This window comes from Vidua chalybeata, chromosome 2 (assembly GCF_026979565.1).
Source record: "Vidua chalybeata isolate OUT-0048 chromosome 2, bVidCha1 merged haplotype, whole genome shotgun sequence".
In the NCBI taxonomy this organism is placed as follows: Eukaryota; Metazoa; Chordata; class Aves; order Passeriformes; family Viduidae; genus Vidua; species Vidua chalybeata.
In genome coordinates, this window is record NC_071531.1 from 110,341,518 (window position 1) to 110,356,810 (window position 15,293).

Sequence of the window (15,293 nt, forward strand, 5' to 3'; positions counted from 1 at the left end):
GAAGGCCAGAGTTCATTCAAGTCCTGTAGTTTCTAGGTTTATATATGTTAAAAATCACTTAATACACTCGTCAAAATCTTGCTCAACTCTTCCACTTTATTCCACTGAGAAAACAAACTGCTCTGCATAGACAACTGTGTCCCCACCCCTGTGTTCTAGGGCCTGGTTTCTCTAGGAACCTTCTTGGAGCCTCTTGTACAGCACCCCACGCTTTGTTCACGTGCTGGATCCAACAACAATGTCAATTTTTTTGCTGTTTTTCAGCTCTGAGGGACAACAGAATCGAGCTGGTGCGAGCGTCGTGGCACGAGCTGAGTATCAGCGTCAGCGACGTGTCCCTGTCGGACGAAGGGCAGTACACCTGCTCTTTGTTCACCATGCCTGTCAAAACTTCCAAGGCTTTCCTCACCGTCCTCGGTAAGTACAAACTGAGCTGAGCAGAAAGAAGCAAGTGTTAAACTCCTCAGGCTCTGGCAAATTATGATAAGAATGAACTTTTCTAAGGCTTGGCAGAAGATAAATGTAAACGTCTGATCCAGTTTCCCCTGATGTTTATTGTTTCATATTGCTGGGCTGAAAAATAACATGCCTCTTACTGTTTGCACCGTGGCAGGATAATGAGTTAGGGAGCACACAAACACCACGGAACGAGCGCTCCATAAAATGGACATAACCTCTACATGCTGAGCACCACGAGTGCAGGGAAGGTGCATGTGTTCATCTCCTGACAATCTGTTGGATAGGGCAAAGGGGAGAAAATCAGAAAGCATGAAATCAAAACGTGCTTTAGAGCTTTATCATTTTTCCTTAGCTGTGCATTTTTTTGGCTCATTCTGCTTTCTCTTTTTTTTTTTTTTTTTTTTTTTTGGTCTATAAAGTGCAAATTTTCACTGGGTTTGCCGCTTCTTTTATGCTTTATCCTCTAAGTGCTCTGCTGTTTTTCCCAAAGGTTATAGATACACATAGAAAAGGAATAGATTTCAAGAGATGCCCAGGAAATAAAGTTTCTGCTCGAAGCTTTATATGATTCTATGAATGTCAGTAGCCCAATCAGCCAAAATTGCTATAGTTCACTAAAACACACCTGCGAACCTAAAAGGCTATATGATTTTAGAGATTGATTTTTTTTTTTTTTTCCTTTTTTCTGTCCCTGAACATGACTCTTTCTTTCTTTTTGTTTTATTTTTATATGTGGATGAGCAGACAGTTGACTTTAATAGAACTAATGTAAGATATTCTCTGTGGCAGTAATATTCATGTTAATCCAGCCAGGGAATTGGTTTTGTGCTTAGGATATGAAATGCATCTCCCTTTCAGTCCCTGTGAGACAATTTTACAAAAGTCTTCACAAGTTTGCCATTAAGGACAAAAAGTACCCACTCAAAGCAAAATATTCTGGAATAGCAACTGCCTATGCTTAATCTTCCTTCTGTAGAGAGGCATTTAATGATCTAAACAATTGAGGAGTGCACCAGTTCGTGCTTTTAAATGGCAGAAAGACATAGAAAGGTGTTACAAAGACAAGAAAACCCCCGAAATATCTAGCCATTATTTATTAACAAAAGTAGCTTGATCTTTGACAGTCCTTTAAGCTTTACCTTTGTTTTAGGGGAGGGTTTCATTAAGTTTTCCCAACATCATTTATTTACCTTCCAAGAGAGAAAGCTGCGCAGTTTAGGATTCCTGCCTTTTTTCATTTTGTATTTGTAATTTCCTATTTCAAAGGAACATTTTAAACTCTTAAAATATTTGCTGCTGGAGAAGGGAATCTTTGCCACTGAAATGCATTACATCTTTTAATCAGATAAACTATCCTTTTATGTACTAATAATCTCTTTATTGACTGCTCTGCTTTCGATTAGAAAATTTAAGTGTCAAGGTATTGACACCATTTTCTGTCCTGAAAGAGAGGACTAGATTTATTTAAAGAGATATACTATGCAAGAGATTATGCTGCTTTGCTTTTTTGTACATAATCTGTCATTTTGGAAAAGAGATGTAGAAAAAACTGAATTATTAAATACAGGGCATTAGATCAATTACTGTGACCAAGCCCTTTATCTTGCCACAAATGTGAATGCACCAAAGCACTGTAGCTGCAAGATATAACTGACATTTTTGGAGATTTTTTAATTACTGTCATCAGTATTACTTTAAAATAAGTTATTCTGGTGTCTTCATAAGTTAAATGGATTTATGCACGCAGTGATCAAAACTTTCCCAATTTTCTTCGTGTTTTGTTTTTTGTTCTTGTTTTTTTTGGTTTTTTTTAATCTTCCATGGTTCACTGAAAAACAACCATTTCCAAATTGAATATTTATGTGTATGATATGTCCAAATCATATGATCTGCTCTGAAGAACTTGTATACAGCTGAAGAACTCTCTGTAGTCGGTGGAGCTGTGATTATACCTCTTGGTGTTTTGGTTTTGTTCCTCTGAAGATAAAGTGACTCCAGTATTTATTTTCACCCTCTCTTTTCCCAGTCTTTTTTATTGAAGTCTTCATTATTTAGGTGTAAATATCTGTTCTCAACTTAGGTCAGTTCAGCTTTTTGTTACCAGTTTAATGTTTAATTTTCACAGCAGTGCTTCTAATGTGCTTTGTCATCCTGCTTGCTGTGCTGAGCAGTTTAAATATTGTAACAAATCAGACTAGACCTGTGTGCAGAATATACAGAGATAAGATATTTATTAAAATGCAATCTGTTTCTCTTAGAAAATTTCTTTCTTTATTTAGAATCAACTACCATTCAGATTGATGGATAATTTACAATAGGAAAAAAGTTTAACTGACAAGGCATGAGGAATTAATTATCCTGTTTCCAGAATTTAGAGCATATGAAGAAGTGAACGTTAAGTTGGTTGTGCATTTGTGGCAGCAGCTGACAGCATCAGAGACATTTTGCTTGTTTGTTTGTTAGGTGTTCCTGAAAAGCCACAAATTACTGGATTTACCTCGCCAGTTATGGAGGGAGAGAGGATGCAGCTCACTTGCAAGACATCTGGTAGTAAGCCAGCAGCTGATATCAGATGGTTCAAGAACGACAAAGAAGTTAAAGGTATTTAAAAGGATTTTGGTGTCATTTGGTCCAATTGTCAAAAACTGTACATTCTGTAGAATTATGTTTCTTTTAATCTGTGTTAGTAAAGTTGCTCCTATTGGGTCATGAAATGAGTAGGGGACAGTACACAGATGAAGAATTGATTGTAATTTACTGTAGTGGTCATATAACCATCTTTTTATTGTTTTCTTCAAATAGTAAAAACTGATGTTTTGGATTGCTCAGAACTCTGTGCAGCATAATAAACTCAACTGTGAGGCTTCATAGAGAAATGTTTTCTGGATTATTATCACAGTCAGACCACTCATCCCTGATATTTTCCCTTTTCGTTTCTCTTGTGCCATTCCAGCATGGGGTATGTCTGATTTAGTTAATTCCCAGATTTATGTTACACTCCCCTAAATAAATGTGACCAGGTATGGCAGAACAGGAGAATGTGACCAGGAGGAGACAGGAGAATGCACTTCCCATAGGTGACCTATGGAGTCTGCTTTGGTGAGGGAGAGCCAAGATGTAGCAAATGAGGGAATCTCAGCTGGGAAACTCAGAATCTCCAGCTGAGGCAAGGATGCTGGCAGTCTGCAGCAAGGAGGAGGGAGAAGATGGACTTCAAAGAGGATCAGGAAAACTTCACAGGGGCTGGGGGGAGTTGGACAAAGTCTGCTGTAACTGAAAAGCCATTGAATGATTAAAACCAAAGCTGACAACAAGGATTTGCTTTCAAGGATGCAGTGAGTTAGGAAAGAGCTGCATATAAAAAACTGTTTATTTCCTTTCCATCTTCTCTTTCACTTGGTATGCTCTTCACTTAGAGCTTAGATTTCTACTCCATATTCTTAGAAATGCTGGAATAGTTTTAAATCCTCATTGGTGAATGAGTGAGTGAAGAGAGCTTCCTGATGCAGAAGGCTGTCACACCTCCAAGCCAGTTGAGGTGCCCATTATAAAGTAGATGGATAAAAAAGGATAAGGTATTGGTATTTATTCATGTCACCTCTATTCATTCTGCTCTAAGACCAGATGAATAAAATATTCAGAATCCACCTTTTCTGTGCAGCTTTAAAAAACAAAAACAAACAAAAAAACACCCTTCATTTATCTGATTTGTCTAATATTTTGGATTTCATTAGCTCAATAAACTGCCTCAAGCAAAGTTACAGAGTTAATTACAGAACCATTTATCTTCCTTTACTATTCTCTACCACAGTTCAATGTGCAAAAGCAGAGCTGTGGTATAAAGTTGGTGAATAAAGGAGAATGCAGATGATTGCCTATGGAATCCTGTCCATGATAGAGGTGTCCTTATATTTCTAATGAAAATGAGAGTAGTATTGAAAAGAACAAGCATTTCAGACTGGAATAATTTGAAATGTGCAACAAGGATAGAAAATGAGTAAACAGAGACTAATTCTTTTCAGTACTGCGAAATTTGAGGAAATTGATGAAAGAAAGGCAGCATCTAATCAAATGCAAGTAAAAAGAGTTAAACAGTACAGCTAACATACCTGGCACAGCATAGATTGTGTCCTCCAGAAAAGATGGCATGATGAATATACATATTCAAGGCATGTTAAGATTGGAAATAACTCCAAGAATCAATACTATAAGAGAAATACTGATACAGTTGGCCTCAGAGCAAGGCTACACATATTTGAAAATATGTTATTTTAAAAATTATGTTCTAAAATCTGGTGTAATACCTTTGTATTTCTTCAGCTGACAAGTACTTGAAGCCAGTAAACAATTTGCTGATTTGACTCTAACTAATTTATTTTTCTCAAGAGTTCCTAAAGGGATTTAAGAAACACCAACCAACCAACCAACCAAACACACAAAAAAAACAGGATAGGGGAAAAGGGTGTATAAAAGGAGGATGAAAAAGAAAAATAAAGGGGAAAAAACCCCCAACAGCCAGAAATAGGAGGAAATAGGAGGAAAGTACTGAGCACATTCATTTCAGTTAAGTTTTCTAGGTCTTCTGAAGAGCACATTGCCATTTCTCAAAGGTTAGAAATAAAATAACCTAACCAGTCTGCAGTGGCATCAGCAGAAGTTACATTAGCTTTGTGCAGTGTAAAAGGTGAAATGATAAATCTGAGAAAATAGATATGAAATGATATGCTAATGCAGCTGACATTAAAGGTTAGAAGTTCGTCTGTCTAGCACCAGTAAATCCAGTTGTGTTCCACTGTATTATACATGCTGCAAACGAATATAAATGATGCACTGAGATCACAGTTGCACCAAAGGGGAAAAAGCCACTATAAAATTGTAGCTCCACTGCTATGACTCAAAAAAGAAATCATCATCTGATAAAGGAATAGTGTTTGATAAAGTAAGTGTTAGTAATGAGAGAGACTGAATGTGAAGCACTGGGTGCCACACCTTTTAGTTTAGTGTTCTGTCACTCATATATGCACCAACGTAACAAAGGGATCTGCAGTTTAGCATTCTGGTGACATTTCTGGAAGATTATTAAGAGCAAAAATACTGGAGAAGCTAAATGCAAATTTTTGATTTTGAAATTACCTATTATTTTCAACAAAATTTGTTACATGCTCTTTCAACAAAATTATATAAATAATTTTTTTTTTAGGCTTCAGGAATATTTTGAATGGATTTTCTTTTTTGTTTCTTTTCCTAGGCAGATTGGATTTTAAAACTAAATAAGCTCATTTTGTTGCAACAGGTTAAGATACTTTGAGTAAGTTTCTTTAATTTTCATATACACAAAGATTTCAGAGAGGCACTGATAATCATCTTGAGAAACCTCTAAAACAAAGATGATTTTTTATTTTTAGATAATAAGGCCATTTCATGTCAGAACTTGAGTTTAAATATAAACAAAAATTATATCTGCCGTGTAAAACCAGAAAAACTGTCATTTTAAAAGATGGGTATTTCTGTGTGTTACAGGTATATGCTTTTATAAATAGCTTGCAATAATCAATGGATGATGGACATTCCATCATTTCCATTTATTATTTTCCCTATCAAACATCTATACTTATGAGATATAACCCTGCATTATTTGATAAAGCCTTATGTGTATGTGCACCTGTCTGAAAGTGGTGGAAGTGGGCCCTAAGCTGATCCCCAGGTTTCTTTTGGCCCAACATCTATTCCAAGGTTAAATCAAGTGGCTAAAGATCTTCTCCAGTTCAGGTTTGAAAAGTCTCACAGGACAGAGATTCCATAGAAACATTTTTGTCTGGGCTAGATTTTTCAGCATTCTGAAGCCCTCTTGTGGAGTGTTTTCATTATTTGTAGATATTTCATGGTACATAATCCAAATTTGTCTAGGTTTAACTTATGTGTGTTGCCCATCAGCTTTTGTTGTACACTTCTGAGGGGATTCTGGCTTTTTTTCTCTATGGCCATAATTGATGTATTTTAAAGCAGCAGTTTGATCTGGTTTTAGTCTTCTCTTCCACAGGTTAGATAATATCAGCTTTCTGAAGATGTCTTTGTACAGCTCCACTGACTGCAGCGTTTTTCAACAGGTTCATTGTACCTTTTTTCTTCAGAAAGCCCAAAACTGGGCCTGGTACTCTCAATGTAGTCATGCATGTGCCAAAGAGAGAAGCATCACTTCCCCTGACTCCCTGGCTGTGCTTTTACTGATGCAAGGCAGTGGGTTTTAGCTTTCAGCCCTGCAAGCTGACTGATGTTCAACATGTCCTACCACCCCTAGGTCCTCCTCCATAAAGCTGTATCCCTTCAGCCTGTTCCATTACAGTGCTTCCCACACAAAATGTTTGTGTCATGGATTTCTTTTCAACCTCTTGTTCAAGGGACTATTTAGGAGAGAGAGGAGCAGCAAGAAAACAAATGAAACAGTAGGCTACAACTGACATATTTAAAAATTCTGTTAAATGTCCTGAGTGATGGTGTGTACCCAGTACCTGATCTCCACCTTTCTTACATCCAGTTGGGTTTGTACTCAATTAGAACATACTACAGTCACACCTTCATGTACCATGGAGAAATATCTAGGAAAATACAGCTGATAAGGAGGACAAGCTAAAAATTTCTGTTGGTGAGGATGCCAACAGTTTGTGGAATCTTATCACTGCCCTTTTTGCAGAAGAAATTTATTCTAAGAGTTGAACAGTTTCACACAATAGATACCTAGAGAGAGACTTGTAAACATCAATTTGGGAAATTAACTGCCTTTGTTTTTCTAAAGGATTAAGAATCCACAACATCTCAATAAAATTATTGTTGATGTTTTCAGGAGTCTTCTGTCCCCCACTTGAAGTCAGTAAGCAAAGGGATGTGCACATTACTTATAAGCAGAATGTTACCTATATAGGTGCTTATTATTAAATTTGGAAACCTAACTCTGGGAACAAAATCACATGTGTTTGCTTTAAATATTAGTGAAGACATTTGTTGTTTGATTATAATAACTTTGTTTGAGCTCTGGTCAATATTTCTCTTGCCTACTAATCCCTAAATATTAATAGTGACCATGGCAGAAATTGAATTCTTTTAAAGCTTAGCAGCAAACAGGCAGAAAAATTCTCGTATGCAAGAAATAATTCTATTTTAGGGAAAAATGGAAACTGTATAACTACACGGTGTCCTTGTCTGTCTGGAGACAATGATAAAGACCACCTCTCTGATGTCAGAGGTATTTTTAATCTAAAACTATGTAGCTTAAGCCATTGAAGATTTGCTTTCTAAAATTGATATTTCATGGAAATTTTATTTAGGTCATTCTGTTCTCTAATGGGATTTAGTATAATTTGTAAAACTGAAGCCTCTCACTTTTTTAGGGCACAGAGGACATATGAAATCTCAGTGAAATTTAATATATATGTTTAAGTATTTATAGATGTCTTTTCAAGCTTTCACTGCAATAAATCAATATAACAAGCTTACCATTTTTCTGAAATAAACTAAAATCAATAAGTATCACAGGCAGTTGGAAACCAAGTAAAACAATTCTAAAGTATGTGTAAGACGATCTCATGTTCCAGTTAATACATTCAGACATTTTAACTCAAATGCTCAGTCTTTTGGATCTTCATTTCTGATCTAGCATGTATTTCTTACAACAAAATGTTCTGAATGTGAATCTTAGCCTTGAACTGAGATTATACTTCCTAAGCAAAGCTGAAAACTCCCCCCACTGCAATGTCTGTGCTAAAACCTCAGATTTTTAGCTGGATCTGCACAAAAGTAACAAATCAGTTTAGAGTGGTGTAAAGCAGTGAGTGGAAGTTCTCTGTAGTAATCTTATTTCTGGTCTTCTTGGGACTCATTTGTATATTCCAGTAAATACTGTGGCATGCTCTATTTACAGTCATTTATTACCACTGGTGGCTATACCTGGGTTTAGTTTAATTAGTAAATTAGCATAATTCTAACCAAACAACAAAATAAGCAATGAATAAAGCAAGCACGGCATTAATCTGAGTATGTGCACACGGCTTCAGTAATATCCATGTTTTGCATTACTGTGAGAGGCTATAAGAAGAATCTTGGGAAATTTAATGTTTAGTGACACTGTGGATACGTAAAGTAATGCGGATGGGACGAGATCACAATCTTTTTCAGATGACCTATACAGAACATTTACATCAAATATGGACCTAAACATTCAAGAGGTAATAAAGAATGGAATTTCTGTTTGAATGCAGTATCATGGAACCAGTTTTAAAATTTTCTCTTTCAATATATATCTCCTACTCTGACAATGAGAGCAAATTGAGGAATAACTGCAGTCTAATTACTTTTATATTAAAGAGACCAACACGTATATGAAAGATGTGTTTTTTCCCAAAAACTGTGACAGGAAATTTAGCTGTCTAATGCTGGGCTACTTTTTTTTCCAAAAAATATTGAAGAAATAACTAACTATTTATCCTTTCTTTCAGATGTTAAATATATAAAAGAAGAAGATGCAGTTCGTAAAACATTCACAGTCAGCAGCACGCTGGATTTCCTAGCAGATCGCAGTGATGATGGTGCAGTTGTAAGTTGCAGAGTAGATCATGAGTCCCTAAACTCTACACCTCAGATAGCAATGCAGGTTCTAGAAATACACTGTAAGTAATACACATTATACATGCTTGCTTTTATAGTTTTGTTTTGTTTCAGAGTGTCTGTTGGACAAAGTTCTCTGGTATTGTGCAGATAGATAACGCCTTTCTTTTAGCCAAATCCTGTGGTTAAATTTGGTTGGTTGGATGTATTTTTTTTTATTTTATTTTTACAGGAGTGACTCAAAAAAGTTTAATGTAAGCTTTACCATTGAGAGCACTATGGGAGAACTAAGTTCTTGGTTTTCTTTGACAAGTCATGGAAAGAAAATGCATTTATCTTTTTTGGTTATCATTGAAGCAATGTAAATGTGTTATTAAACATCAAGAGCATCCTAATTCACAGTTTTCTTTGAAAGTTTCTAGAAACTTGAAACAAGGATATAATTAAGTAAAGTTTGTAGCAGATTGCCTCAATGATGCTGAATCCTGCTAAAGAAACTCACTAGTGTTGTTAATAGCACAGACTCAGGAAGAAAATCTCTTTAAGATTTATTAATTTAGTTAATTTATTAATCTAGCTAATCCAAACTTCAGTTGTATTGCATCTTTATATATTGGCTATTTTTTTTTCTTTCAAACAGCATTTCTGGACATGATGTTTTCCACAGTGCATTGTTCCAAAGCTGAATGAATCTGGTTTTCTATCTGTGTGCTGTACTCTGCAGTCAGTTGTCCTTTGAGTCAGTGGGGTTTTGTCACTTATAAACTGTGAGAGATACCATCAGCTGACGTTTTCATATTCACTTGTATCCACCATTCTTTGGTGGTGGTTTTTTTTTTTTGTTGTTGTTGTTTTGTTTTTTTGGTTTTTTTTTTTTGGTGTTTTTTTTGGGGTTTTTTTTTGTTTTTGGTTGGTTGGTTGGTTTGGTTTTTTTTTTGTTTTGTTTTTGTTTTGTTTTTTTTGTTTTGTTTTGTTTTTCTGGAGAACACCTGTACATCTCATTGCTTAGCTAGCAACAACAGGCACCTGCAAAATGTCAGACTAAGGGAAGGCAAAAGACCTTTCATGAATCTCTTTTTAGACCAGGTACAATCAACCTGTTGTACACCAGACAAGATTGTCCCTGAAGCAGGCAAGTGTTCAGTGACTGCAACCAGCTCCTAAGGAACCATGTCAAGGACTGCTGCCATATGTAACTTGTTTCTAAACAGGGATATTTCTATAAGCATCTAAGACTTGCAGCACATGTAAAAGGCAGGAATGGCAAAAGAACTCTGTACACAGAAGCTGACAACTTTGCTAAAAATGCCATCTGCAAAAAAAGCCTGAGAAGAGAAGAGAATGTGGATTAGCATATGTGCTAAAAATGTTTTCTGAAACATTCTAGCCATCATTTTACTGAGGGAGATCAGGGCCTTTCTTCACCAAATGGCTATTAAACACCTCTCTTAATATATTCAAATGCATCTGTGCTGGAGACACGAATCCCTAACAACTTTCTTTCCTTGAATTCTAAATTGCATAGCCATCAGCCACTGAACTTGCCCATGCCTTCACTTCCTAATTCTTTGCTCTTTCTTCAGTGCCTTGCTCAAGATGTTGGCACCACAGGAGATGAACTAAATTTAATAGACCAATAGGTGCAGAAATTGGACAGCTAAAAAGGGTTTAAAATGGCTGCAATGTAGTGTAATGTGCCTGAAAGTAAAGGCAGGGCTCTGGTTTGCCTAATTCTTATAAGGCAAAAAAGCCTTTTTGTGGCCTCTTGTATATAAAAATTCCTGAATATTTGGTTTTTCCTTCCAATTTGCACCCTTGTAGCAAGGCACTAACTTGCTAAATAGCAGTGAGGTGAATCCTCCTCTATGCTTGTTTCTCCAAATTTTGAACAAGACCCTTCTCCCTCTTCTCTGGCCTCACTGAAGTTCTCTGACAAGGTCAGACTGCAGTGGGCATTTCCATTACTGGTGTGCTTTATGTTAGTGCCCCCTCAGATTGCCAGCTTATCAAAAGCCATAATGTACAAGTAATTGTTCTCTATCATTCCTGCTTGCTCCATTAATTTTCCACCAATCAATTTAATGCTCTCCATCACTGGTATAGAGATATATACCAGTATAGAGGAAGAGAAGTGATAAATGTGCCAAAAGAAGCTGAAGTTTAGGGCAGAGAGAAGCGCCATTTAAAGCTATGGAGAAAAAGTATTCTATTATTGGTGACAAGAAGACTAAGATCAGTCTTTTGTTGTCCTTGTCCTTGCCACCTATATTTCCATGGTCAGCATACTCAGAAATCCTAATGCTGGTCAAATTTTGAAAGGAAACTTTACAAAAGGAGAAGAAGATTCAAGGAACTGATTATATGGTTCATCAGAGAGCCTTAAAGGAAAGAGAGGAGTGAAGTTTTTCACTGGAGCAATCCCAAATACTCCTAATGGAGTACATTACACTGGAACTGGGCTCCTTGATTTTATTCTCTTTGTGTTCCTCACCATTGTCGTGGCTACTACTGCAGTCACCAGAAGCTGTTTTTTCTTCTGTCAGTCCATAAGATTTCAAGCATATGAAAGACATCCTGTTTCTATCAGCAAGAATCATGCTCACAGGGCCCTGTGGAAGCTGATCCAACATATATCCTCAATGCCACCTTGCAGCAGGGCAAAAATAGTGGTGGCAAATTTGATGAATTATGGAACCTCAAAGTCAGGAAAATTTGTTCATCTGACAACCATTAGACTCCAAAATCACAACCAAGTTAGTGTGGCATTGCCACATGCCCTTAATGTCCCAGAGATCTATAAAATTAGCAGACAATGGTGAGAGAATGATAAGCAAGTCTCTTAAAGTTGTGTCAAACAGAACAGCACAGTCGGGCACCAGTTTGGCAGAGAATGAATGTACAAAGATGAGGCATCACTCACTAGAACTGCACTTGAGTTTTAAAATATGAAAAGTTTTATCTGTGGTATACAGATGCTCCTCATGAATTATCAGTGTATCATCACCAGTTAGAAGGAAAGGGCAATAAGAACTTGTCTAAGCATTTCTGCCCTGTATAATTGTGTTTGAAAGTTGAAAAGCCTCCTTTGTTTCAAGCAACTGGCCCCTGACAATGGACAGAATGCTTGGCTCCATCAAAACAAACAAACAAACCAACCAAAAAGCAAAGGAAAGAAAAAGAGAACAGTAGGAAGTACAGGGTTGTGTTTGCATCCAGTGGATGATAGGTGGAGAAAAAAAGAAAGCAAAATAATGGAATGAAATTATAGGTTTTGGTATATGTCTAGTGAAACACAAAATAATATTAAATCTGCCATAGATGCTGGGACTGTATGGAACAGATATTTGTAATTAGTGCATGGAGAGATGTAGATAGAAGTGCTTATGAGTCCACACAGCTGCTGTTATCATCAGCTTTAGTAGGAAGTCAACTTAACAAAATGAAAACCATCAGATATAGAATATGTTTATTCCCTCTTCTTCCCCTTACACTAATCCTATATTTTATTATTGTGATAGAGAAATCAAATAAGCTTTCCCAGTATTTCTACAGCATATGAAATGAAGCTGAGGACTAAACTTTTACACTCAAAGTATTTTTATTTTCTATTATTCATATTTATGTGTATGTGATAGAAATAGTGCCTAAGTCCTTCTGCTGCTCTTTGATTTCCTTTCTTTCTTATAGTTCAGTCTGGCAGTGGAGATTATCTATATTATTATTTTGAAGGAGAGTGGTCAATCCTTGTTTTCACAGGGCTTCACAGAATAATTTTGCAAACTCCAAATATTAAGGGGAAAGCATAACATATCCCCACTCCAGACTACAGGATAATTAGCTCCTTCATTTTTTTTATTTATTTGCCTGTAATTTATGTTATGTCTCACTTGTGCTTAATCCTGTTCATCTGTATGTTGTGCTCTGTGCACTGCAGGGCAGCCCAATTGCCCAAGTCTTTCTGCTGTGCTGAAAGGTTGGGCTGTAATTTAGTTTCTGCTTGGCCAGCAGAGGTTTGTGGTAGCATGACACTGCTTGCTGAGTTTATTTTTCCTGTGACCCTTACTGTCAATAGCAAACCTAAAATAGACTTGTATCCCCTCTGGCTTTGCTCTGAAGTTTGCTTGTCAGCCTAGCTGCCACTGATTATGAGAAAGTGCTTCTTGTAAGTGATAAATACAAATCTCAAAGGGATATTCAATTTCATTGTTTACTTCTGTGTTCAGACTAAACAAAGAATATATTCTTTGTTCCTGTATTAAAGAATGATGGGTACAGTGCTTCAATTTTGAAAGCTTCTCAGTACAATGTTTAAGAGATTGTCTAAGTCCTTATGCACGCTCCTGAAAAGACATTTTGAGGGCACGTACAACTTCTGGTCCACATCTGGGAAGTCGGTGAATTCTTCTCATCCCTCCTCAGTCTTGCAGACATGTTGTGATTCCCAAAAGCAGCATCTTCTCTTCCTTCCAGGTCTTATCTGAGCAGCAACCAGCTAACATGTTTCTTTGTGCTGAATGGAGTGCCATAAAATTACCCAGTGGTAATTACCTTACCTTAGTGAAGATTCTCTGACTACAGTAAATTACCCAGCAGACCTCAGTAAAAATTAATTGTGTAAATCTACCCCAGAGGCTGCTTTTGAAGCCTTAAAGTGAAATCAAATCATTTGAACTTCAAACCTAATCATTGCGCTTCTAAAATGGCAGCTGTGATGTGATCCGTGCTAATGGACTCTGTGAGATTTTGCTCAAAAGCTGACCACACTCCCAAATGACAGCACTAATAAGCTAAATATGTGTTATGTAAAGAAGTGTCTAGAGAGGCAATTTTGAGTAAATTCCATATTGGCAGACACAGATGTGCAGTGAATTGTCAGCCTGACAAAACTATAGCCGTAAGCTAACTTGCTTCCACAGGCTATTCCAACATGTTTTGTGATAGGCACACTTCTTCTTTTGTGGGCTGTTATTAGATTCTTTTGCAATGAACATCTAGACTTGACTTTAAAATTAGGCAGCCATTCCGTGAGGATGTTGGAATAGTTGTCCTGGAAATAAAGGTATTGATTTTGCATTAAGTAAAGAAAGCCCTGGGAGTGCGGCAGGCTGCGGATCGGATCAGGCACGCGCTGGTGCGGCCGTGTAGAACACGAGGTTCTGTGTGTGCACGTGTGTCTGACAGCACCCTGCCCTCTCACTCCTGATGTAACAACACATGGAACCTCCCCTCGTGGCAAGATGGGTCCAGAATTTCTGCTGGTGCAAGCAGAGTAATTTCATCGAAGAGAGTTCCCTGATGCTTGTTAGGAGGGTTTAGCACACTTTTTCTTCTTGACTGCTTTCAAGTTTTTTGTTGGAACAGAGTTTCTAAAATACACATTCTGGACAAAAATGAGTTAAAAATGTGTGTGAATATGTAAAAAAATATATTAATTGTAGTATATAATGTACTGCACCTTCATATAGCACTACATGAAATAAGGCATTCTAAAGAAAAGGCAAGAAAAGGGTCATGAATAGTTGGGTGCTGGACTCTGTGTCTGTGGTGAATGTCTAAAAGACTCTGAGCTGCCCATCAGAACAGTATATAGAGACAAAAAACCCTGTCTTCATTAAGTCTTAATGTTCAATCCTAATGAATGTCACATGTTAAATATGTTAGTGGCTCTTCAAGGTGTCTGTCTCTACCCAGACTTGCTGACTTTTTGTAGCTCAGAAAGGGCAGATGTGTGCCCATGCAAAAGCACACAAAATGGGACACTTCTTAGCTATGATAAAATAGGAGAGGAAAGCTTTTCTCTGCTCCCTACATATGGTCCTTCTGTACTGTAAATGAATATGTGTCACACATTCATTTTCTTTAAGCTGTGTGACCATTTGTCTTTTTGAAGCTGATTTTAATTTCCTCTTCATGTGCTCCTTTCTCTTTACTTACTTTAGTTGTTTCCCCCCATTTTATGCTTAAAAAAACATCTTTGCTTTTGCACTTTGGCATATCTCCTTCTCTCATTTACTTTGAAGTTATTTACTTTTTTTTTTTTTAATTGTGGTATGTCTTCCAGAACTATCTCAGTGTTAAGTGGCACCTATGCTTTAGAAACAAGGGCACATCTCCCTTTTTTTGAAAGTAGCTTTTACTCTCTAGGCAGAGAATAAGTTTTTCTGAAGTGAAAAAATAGGAGAGTGAAAAAAAATTTCCTTCACTGATGCTGATCTCTGGTTTCTGATTAGTCAACA

At 36.9% G+C, this 15,293-nt stretch overlaps 1 protein-coding gene across 3 annotated transcripts in view; it reads left to right on the forward strand.

Moving 5' to 3' along the window:
* CADM2 (cell adhesion molecule 2) overlaps positions 1-15,293 on the forward strand; it is a 571,525-nt gene that overhangs the window by 454,090 nt on the left and 102,142 nt on the right. For all 3 annotated transcript variants that reach the window (XM_053934157.1, XM_053934159.1, XM_053934158.1), the window contains 3 exons: positions 265-417; positions 2,923-3,060; positions 8,949-9,119. In XM_053934157.1, the coding sequence (XP_053790132.1) occupies positions 265-417; positions 2,923-3,060; positions 8,949-9,119 (462 nt within the window). The remainder of the gene's footprint in view (positions 1-264; positions 418-2,922; positions 3,061-8,948; positions 9,120-15,293) is intronic.